A 9,058-nucleotide genomic window follows, 5' to 3' on the forward strand; every position below is an offset into this window, starting at 1 on the left:
AGCGGTACCAAGCTGTGTTAGATATCGTGTAGCGGTACCAAGCTGTGTTAGATACCATGCAACGGTACCAAGCTGTGTTACAGACAGATACCGTGCAGCGGTACCAAGCTGTGTTAGACAGATACCGTGCAGTGGTACCAAGCTGTGTTACAGACAGATACCGTGCAGTGGTACCAAGCTGTGTTACAGACAGATACCATGCAGTGGTACCAAGCTGTGTTAGACAGATACCGTGCAGTGGTACCAAGCTGTGTTAGAGAGAAGCTGAGTTGTCAGTTTCCATTTTCCTAGAGAGCTTCCAGGTAGGCCGCCTGTTGTTCTATCCCAGCAGTAAGACCAGAGTTGGAGAAACCTACACTAGCTGGTTAGATTTCAGAGTTGATCCGTTTGCAAGACAACACAAACAGATCTGGGATCAGGCTAGCTTCACAATGACCAGATGACACAGAATGATTCGTTCATTTTTATAAACGGGGTGGGTCGAACCCTGAATGCTGATTGGCTGACAGCCGTGGTATATCAGACCTTATACCACGGGTATGACAAAACGTGTATTTTCACTGCTCTAATTACATTGGTAACCAGTTTACAGCCTGTTCAACCTCTCTTTTGTATCGTCGGAGATCTTCAAAGATTGGAAAGCTGCTGTGGTGCACCACAGCCACGCTCAAGGTCCTAAACGATATCATAACCACCATCGATAGTTCTCTGCTGCCAACTCTCCTTCCGTGGCAACTCTCCTTCCGTGGCCTCCAACTGCTCATGGTTCACCAACTACTTTTCAGACAGTTCAGTGTGTCAAATCGGAGGGCCTGTTGTCCGGACCTCTGGCAGTCTCTTTGGGGGTGCCACAGGGTTAAATTCCCGGGTCAACTCTCTTCTCTGTATACATCAATGATGTCGCTCTTGCTGCTGGTGAGTCTCTGATCCACCTCTATGCAGACGATACCATTCTGTATACTTCTGGCCCTTCTTTGGACACTGTGTTAATAACCCTCCAGACGAGCTTCAATGCCATACAACTCTCCTTCCGTGGCCTCCAACTGCTCATAAATGCAAGTTAAACTAAATGCATGCTCTTCAACCGATCGCTGCCGCACCTGCCCGCCCGTCCAGCATCATTCCTCTGGACGGTTCTGACTTAGAATATATGGACATCTACAGATACCTAGGTGTCTGGTTAGACTGTAAACTCTCCTTCCAGACTCACATTTAAGACTCACTCAAATCTAATCAAATTTTATTTGTCACATACACATGGTTAGCAGATGTTAATGCGAGTGTAGCGAAATGATTGTGCTTCTAGTTCCGACAATGCAGTAATAACCAACGAGTAATCTAACCTAACAATTCCACAACTACAAAGGGATAAAGAATATGTACATAAAGATATATGAATGAGTGATGGTACAGAACGGCATAGGCAAGATGCAGTAGATGGTATCGAGTACAGTATATACATATGAGATGAGTAATGTAGGGTATGTAAACATTATTAAGTGGCATTGTTTAAAGTGACTAGTGATACATTTTTTACATCAATTTCCATTATTAAAGTGGCTGGAGTTGAGTCAGTATGTTGGCAGCAGCCACTCAATGTTAGTCGTGGCTGTTTAACAGTCTGATGGCCTTGAGATAGAAGCTGTTTTTCAGCCTCTCGGTCCCTGCTTTAATGCACCTGTACTGACCTCGCCTTCTGGATGATAGCGGGGTGAACAGGCAGAGGCTCGGGTGGTTGTTGTCCTTGATGATCTTTATGGCCTTCCTGTGACATCGGGTGGTGTAGGTGTCCTGGAGGGCAGGTAGTTTGCCCCCGGTGATGCGTTGTGCAGACCTCACTACCCCCTGGAGAGCCTTACGGTTGTGGGCTGAGCAGTTGCCGTACCAGGCGGTGATACAGCCCGACAGGATGCTCTCGATTGTGCATCTGTCGAAGTTTGTGAGTGCTTTTGGTGACAAGCCGAATTTCTTCAGCCTCCTGAGGCTGCTGCGCCTTCTTCACAACGCTGTCTGTGTGGGTGGACCAATTCAGTTTGTCCGTGATGTGTACGGACAAGCATCTCCAATCCAAAATTAAATCTAGAATTGGCTTCCTATTCCACATCAAAGCATCCTTCACTCATGCTGCCAAACATACCCTCGTAAAACTGACTATCCTACCGATCCTCGACTTTGGCGATGTCATTTACAAAACAGACTCCAACACCCTACTCAGCTAATTGGATGCAGTCTATCACAGTGCCATCCGTTATGTCACCAAAGCCCCATATACTACCCACGACTGCAACCTATATGCTCTCGTTGGCTAGCCCTCGCTTCATATTCGTCGCCAAACCCACTGGCTCAAGGTCATCTATAAGTCTTTGCTAGGTAAAGCCCCGCCTTATCTCAGCTCACTAGTCACCATAGCAGCACCCATCTGTAGCATGCGCTCCAGCAGGTATATCTCACTGGTCACCCCCAAAACCAATTCCTCCTTTGGCCGCCTTTCCTTCCAGTTCTCTGCTGCCAATGACTGGAACGAAGAGCAAAAATCACTGAAGCTGGAGACGCATATCTCCCTCACTAACTTTAAGCACCAGCTGTCAGAGCAGCTTACAGATCATTGCACCTGTACACAGCCCATCTGTAAATAGCCCACCCAACTACTTCATCCCAATATTTATTTATTTATTTTTGGTCCTTTGCACCCCAGTATCTCTACTTGCACATTAAGCTTCTGCAGATCTATCACTCCAGTGTTTAATTGCTAAATTGTAATTACTTCGCCCCAACGGCCTATTGTATTGCCTTACCTCCCTTATCTTACCTCATTACCACACACTGTATATACACTTTTCTATTGTGTTATTGACTGTATGTTTGTTTTATTCCATGTGTAACTCTGTTGTTGTTGTTTGTGTCGCACTGCTTTGCTTCATCTTGGCCAAGTCATAGTTGTAAATGAGAACTTGTTCTCAACTAGTCTACCTGGTTAAATAAAGTTGAAATAAATCAATAATAATAAATAATAGCAATAAGGCACCTCGGGGGTTTGTGATATATGACCAATATACCACGGCTAATGGCTGTATCCAGGCACTCCGCGTTGTGTCGTATACACGCACCTCCTCGAACCATATTAAGTAAACAATATGCTTCAGTGCCATGTTGAAATGTATGGAGAGAGAAGAAACACTGACCACAAAACAGATCTGGGATCAGGCTAGCTTCACAATGACCAGATGACACAGCATGATTCGTCAGTGCGTAAAACAATATGCTTCAGTGCCTTGTTGAAATGTATGGAGACAGAAGAGTCACAGACCACATATTTGTAATTAAACTATATTTTAACAACTGTCAATTCTATATGGTACAATATTGACCAGGAGTCACAGAAGTGGAGTCATTTTGATTGACAGGAAGGAGAAGGTGCTATATGGTTCAGGTTCAGCCTATTGGAAGTCTGTACACACAGAGGATGTCGTGGTTACATGAGGAACAGGGGAAAGTTATATAGTCCGTCCGTAGACACACTCCCATCTTGTGAAAACATTTCTCAAAACAAGTGATAGAAATCTATCCACTTGTATCATGGTGTTACTCACCGATGTCCCACAACAAGATGTGTCTGTTGTACAATATTCAAATACAATTCATCATGACTGCGTTCTGTAAAAGGTAGACTTCTGGGTGCGTTTTGTTTTTCAACAGAGGGGACTATATAATATCATCACACCATACCCGCTCCCAAAATATTATATTATATAAAAGTTGAGCCCAGAAAAATGGGTACATATAATATAATCTGTAGAGAAACATCCACACATTAAGGTAATGTTGTCATATATACTGGGGCCACTTCCATAGAGAGAGAGAGAGACTAACTGTGATAGGCACAAACACACAGAAAATCAGCTAAATAAGTCAAACTAAAGCGATCTCACAGGGTTGATTTAAAGGCCCAGATCATGTGTTGTTCTCATAAATAAGTCAAACTAAAGCGATCTCACAGGGTTGATTTAAAGGCCCAGATCATGTGTTGTTCTCATAAATAAGTCCAACTAATGAGATCTCACAGGGTTGATTTAAAGGCCCAGATCATGTGTTGTTCTCATAAATAAGTCAAACTAAAGACATCTCACAGGGTTGATTTAAAGGCCCAGATCATGTGTTGTTCTCATAAATAAGTCAAACTAAAGCGATCTCACAGGGTTGATTTAAAGGCCCAGATCCTGTGTTGTTCTCATAAATAAGTCAAACTAAAGCGATCTCACAGGGTTGATTTAAAGGCCCAGATCATGTGTTGTTCTCATAAATAAGTCAAACTAAAGCGATCTCACAGGGTTGATTTAAAGGCCCAGATCATGTGTTGTTCTCATAAATAAGTCAAACTAAAGAGATCTCACAGGGTTGATTTAAAGGCCCAGATCCTGTGTTGTTCTCATAAATAAGTCAAACTAAAGAGATCTCACAAGGTTGATTTAAAGGCCCAGATCATGTGTTGTTTTCATTAAGTATTCTTTCCCATAGTTCCTAGTTTATAGTTCACCCAGCCAGCAGCAACAACCAAGTCCCCCCTAAAATATCCCCACTGACCAGACTAATAAAACAAACAGACCAAAGTAGTGGAGGAAGCACATATCCTATATGAACAACAGATTTTAAAGACATACTTCATACATTTGTTCTAGAAAACTGACAGAAAGAAATATGAAGTATTACACACATGCAAAATCCTCATTAAACATTGCACTCGTTACAAATGGGTTATCTAGCATAGTTTAGGGTTTCTCTGCCTCCTCGGACTATAAAGTCCTGGTTTCATCTATTCACATCTCTAAAAAGGAGCCTCGTCTTCATTTCTTATGCGCATTACATTACAGTGCTGCAGATTCAAAACGTTCATGTTTTACCGAAACCCTTCAAATCCTTGAAACGTCTGTTATTGAACCAAACATCTGTTCATTCCCTTTCACGGTCTCGTCATTATGACATCATCAACAGAACTACTTTTTTCAAACAAGATTTTCCTCCTTTATTCTCCTCTTCTTCTCATTTTGTCCTGCTGTTGTTGTCGTCATCGTCGTCGTGTTGTTGATGTTATTGTCCTGTTGTTGTTATTGTTCTGTTGTTGTTGTCGTCGTCGTCGATGTTATTGTCCTGTTGTTGTTATTGTCCTGTTGTTGTTGTCGTCGTCGTGTTGTTGATGTTATTGTCCTGTTGTTGTTATTGTTCTGTTGTTGATGTTATTATTCTTTTGTTGTCCTGTTGTTGTTGTCATCCTGTTGTTATTGTCCTGTTGTTGTCGTCGTGTTGTTGTTGTCCTGTTGTAGTCATTGTTGTGGTGGCTGTTGTTGTTGTGGTGGTTGTCCTGTTGTGGTTGTCACACTACTAGGATTCCTTAAATAATGGTTTAAACATGTTTAATTTTCATAGCAATATTTAATTAGTGCGTTACTATGGTGATGCATGGTCATCATCCGTCTAGTTTGGCCGGTTCTCCTGAGGCACTTGATGACACCGCCGTGTCATGTATTTGTCGTGTATGCGCATATTAACAAGTAACAAACTGTCTTTAAACACACCTGAGATCGACATGAAGCAATAATATAAAGACAAGTATATATCTTCTATATTTCCCTCATGTCATAAAGAGACCAGTAGGATAGTGTGGGATCATTACGTATCTGTTGTAGTACTGCATTAGCTGTAGTTTAAATACATGTAGCCCTTTTTAAACCCTTTCTTCCCTCTTAGTTCAGCCTGTAGAAACAACAGACAGAACTATAGAACCTGTCACCTGTTCTAGAACTGGAACCTGTCTCCCCCCACAGAGACAGAGCAGTAACCAGAGAGAAGACTCTAGGTTCTAGTTCCAGAACACTGACTGACTGATACACCAGATGGAACCATCAGGTGATCCCCTGTCTGCCCTGGCCTCTCTCAACCCCCCCCCCCCCCCTGATTGATTCAGTGTGGTCTCCACTTTGGGGGCGTGGCACCACAGAGTCCTGTCCTGAAGGTATTTATAAAACCTCCCATCTCTAACCGGTCATCCCTCCCTCCATCCCTCTCTCCTCTGTCTCTTCCTCCCTCAGTTATCCAGCCCTAGTTTGGACAGGCCCTGCCTGAACTCGTGCAGCTCATCAATCTTCCCATCCAGGACGTCCATGAACTTCTTCAGCTCTCCCTTCATGTTGCCCTGCCTGGACTGGCTGTCCTCGATGTCGACCTGAAGACCCTCCATCCTATCCTCCAGGTCCTTGTTCTTCACCTCAGCAGCCTAAACACACAGAGATTATGGAGTTAGATTACTGATATAATAACGTTTTAAATTCACCTCAGCTGTCTAAAGAGATTGGAAATATGAAGTTAGACAACTGCCATAATGTTGTAAATAACTTTCACCTCAGCCTACAGATAAGAGACAATGACGTATATTAGTCGCTAATTTAGAAAGTTTATTAGCTTGAGAGAATATGGAGGGTGAGAGAACAGGGGGAGAGAGAACGAAAGGGGGAGCGAGCGAGCGAGAGGCGGAGGGAGTGAGCGAGAGGAGGAGGGAGCGAGCGAGAGGTGGAGGGAGCGAGCGAGAGGCGGAGGGAGCGAGCGAGAGGTGGAGGGAGCGAGCGAGAGGCGGAGGGAGTGAGTGAGAGGTGGAGGGAGCGAGCGAGAGGCGGAGGGAGCGAGCGAGAGGCGGAGGGAGCGAGCGAGAGGCGGAGGGAGTGAGCGAGAGGCGGAGGGAGTGAGCGAGAGGCGGAGGGAGTGAGCGAGAGGCGGAGGGAGCGAGCGAGAGGGAGTGAGCGAGAGGGAGAGGGTGAGAGAGAGGGCTAAAATAGGAGGTCTAAACTGGTGCCTGGTGGCATTTCTCAGCTGACTGTTGAAACCTGATCACTGTGTGGGAGACCTGCTTTAAATAGAGAGACCACTGGACCAGACACTACTGATACTGTCTGGTATAGAGCTAGAGTTAATAGAATGGATATAACCTGCTTTAAATAGACAGACCACTGGACCAGACACTACTGATACTGTCTGGTATAGAGCTAGAGTTAATAGAATGGATATAACCTGCTTTAAATAGAGAGACCACTGGACCAGACACTACTGATACTGTCTGGTATAGAGCTAGAGTTAATAGAATGGATATAACCTGCTTTAAATAGAGAGACCACTGGACCAGACACTACTAATACTGTCTGGTATAGAGCTAGAGTTAATAGAATGGATATAACCTGCTTTAAATAGAGAGACCACTGGACCAGACACTACTGATACTGTGCTTCAAATAGAACTGTGATTCAATGGATCCGAGATTCAAATAGATCTGTGATTAAAATAGAACTGTGATCCAACAGAACTGTGATCCAACAGAACTGTGATCCAACAGAACTGTGATCCAACAGAACTGTGATCCAACTAGTTTCCATTGTTGAGAATGTAACTCCCCACTCCAGTCTATTCTCTAGGAGACAATACCATTTAATAACAGCGTGGATGATAGCAACCATTTAACATGATATACAGTATTCTCATCATAGTTGTAAATAGAACACAAATGGACCTGTTATTCATACATACCATGTGGAATATTCAGAATAAACCCAGTAACAATAACTGTTAGAGACTCAATGAACACTGACAACAAACAAGAGGTGTGTGAGCATAATGTAATGGAACAATCTGGATCTGCTGTGTGTGTGTGTGTGTGTGTGTGTGTGTGTGTGTGTGTGTGTGTGTGTGTGTGTGTGTGTGTGTGTGAGTGTGAGCGAGTGAGTGAGTGAGTGAGTGAGTGAGTGAGTGAGTGAGTGAGAGAGAGTCTCTGTGATGCTCTCACACTCTGCCATGAGTTGAGGGGTTAGTGTTTAGGGTGTAGGGGTTAGTGTGTAGGGGTTAGTGTTTAGGGGTTAGTGTTTAGGATGTAGGGGTTCGTGTTTAGGGTGTAGGGGTTAGTGTTTAGGGGTTAGTGTTTAGGGTGTAGGGGTTAGTGTTTAGGGTGTAGGGGTTAGGCTTCAAGTACCTGTAGTTTCTCTGTGATGCTCTCACACTCTGCCATGAGTTGAGGGATGATCTCCGCTTGCTTCCTCAGGTTCTCCAGTTCCTGGAAGGAACACACATATTAATATCCTCATCAGTTCTACTGTACCTCAGTCCTCATCAGTTCTACTGTACCTCAGTCCTCATCAGTTCTACTGTACCTCAGTCCTCATCAGTCTTACTGTACCTCAGTCCTCCTGTACCTCAGTCCTCATCAGTCCTCCTGTACATCAGTCCTCCTGTACCTCAGTCCTCATCAGTCCTCCTGTACCTCAGTCCTCATCAGTCCTCCTGTACCTCAGTCCTCATCAGTCCTCCTGTACCTCAGTCCTCATCAGTCCTCCTGTACCTCAGTCCTCATCAGTCCTCCTGTACCTCAGCCCTCATCAGTTCTACTGTACCTCAGTCCTCATCAGTTCTACTGTACCTCAGTCCTCATCAGTCCTCCTGTACCTCAGTCCTCATCAGTCCTCCTGTACCTCAGTCCTCATCAGTCCTACTGTACCTCAGTCCTCATCAGTCCTACTGTACCTCAGTCCTCATCAGACCTACTGTACCAGTCATCAGTCCTACTGTACCTCAGTCATCAGTCCTACTGTACCTCAGTCCTACTGTACCTCAGTCATCAGTCCTCATCAGTCCTACTGTACCTCAGTCATCAGTCCTCATCAGTCCTACTGTACCTCAGTCATCAGTCCTCATCAGTCCTACTGTACCTCAGTCCTACTGTACCTCAGTCCTCATCAGACCTACTGTACCTCAGTCCTCATCAGACCTACTGTACCTCAGTCCTCATCAGACCTACTGTACCTCAGTCCTCATCAGACCTACTGTACCCCCAACGCCTCCACCCCCTGCCTCAGCCCCCAACCCCTCCACCTCGTCTCAGCCCTCCACCTCCCTGCCTCCGCCACCCAACCCTGCCACCACTCTGCCTCCCAACCCCCTGCCTCTGCCCCCCAACCCCCTGCCTCTAAACTACCCGTGAAGATTAAAGACTATCATGATACTTCTAAACTACCCGTGAAGATTAAAG

General features: G+C 44.8%; 1 protein-coding gene across 4 annotated transcripts in view; it reads right to left on the reverse strand.

The window, feature by feature from the left end:
• Nucleotides 1–3,311: 3,311 nt before the first annotated feature.
• The window catches only part of LOC116371818 (homer protein homolog 2), a 109,711-nt gene continuing 103,964 nt past the window's right edge, over nucleotides 3,312–9,058 (reverse strand). For all 4 annotated transcript variants that reach the window (XM_031820879.1, XM_031820877.1, XM_031820876.1 and 1 more), the window contains exons 8-9: nucleotides 8,006–8,086; nucleotides 3,312–6,268 (exon numbers count right to left, since the gene is read on the reverse strand). In XM_031820879.1, the coding sequence (XP_031676739.1) occupies nucleotides 6,080–6,268; nucleotides 8,006–8,086 (270 nt within the window). In that variant the 3' untranslated portion in view covers nucleotides 3,312–6,079. The remainder of the gene's footprint in view (nucleotides 6,269–8,005; nucleotides 8,087–9,058) is intronic.

Source organism: Oncorhynchus kisutch, unplaced genomic scaffold, assembly GCF_002021735.2.
Source record: "Oncorhynchus kisutch isolate 150728-3 unplaced genomic scaffold, Okis_V2 scaffold3717, whole genome shotgun sequence".
Classification (NCBI taxonomy): Eukaryota; Metazoa; Chordata; class Actinopteri; order Salmoniformes; family Salmonidae; genus Oncorhynchus; species Oncorhynchus kisutch.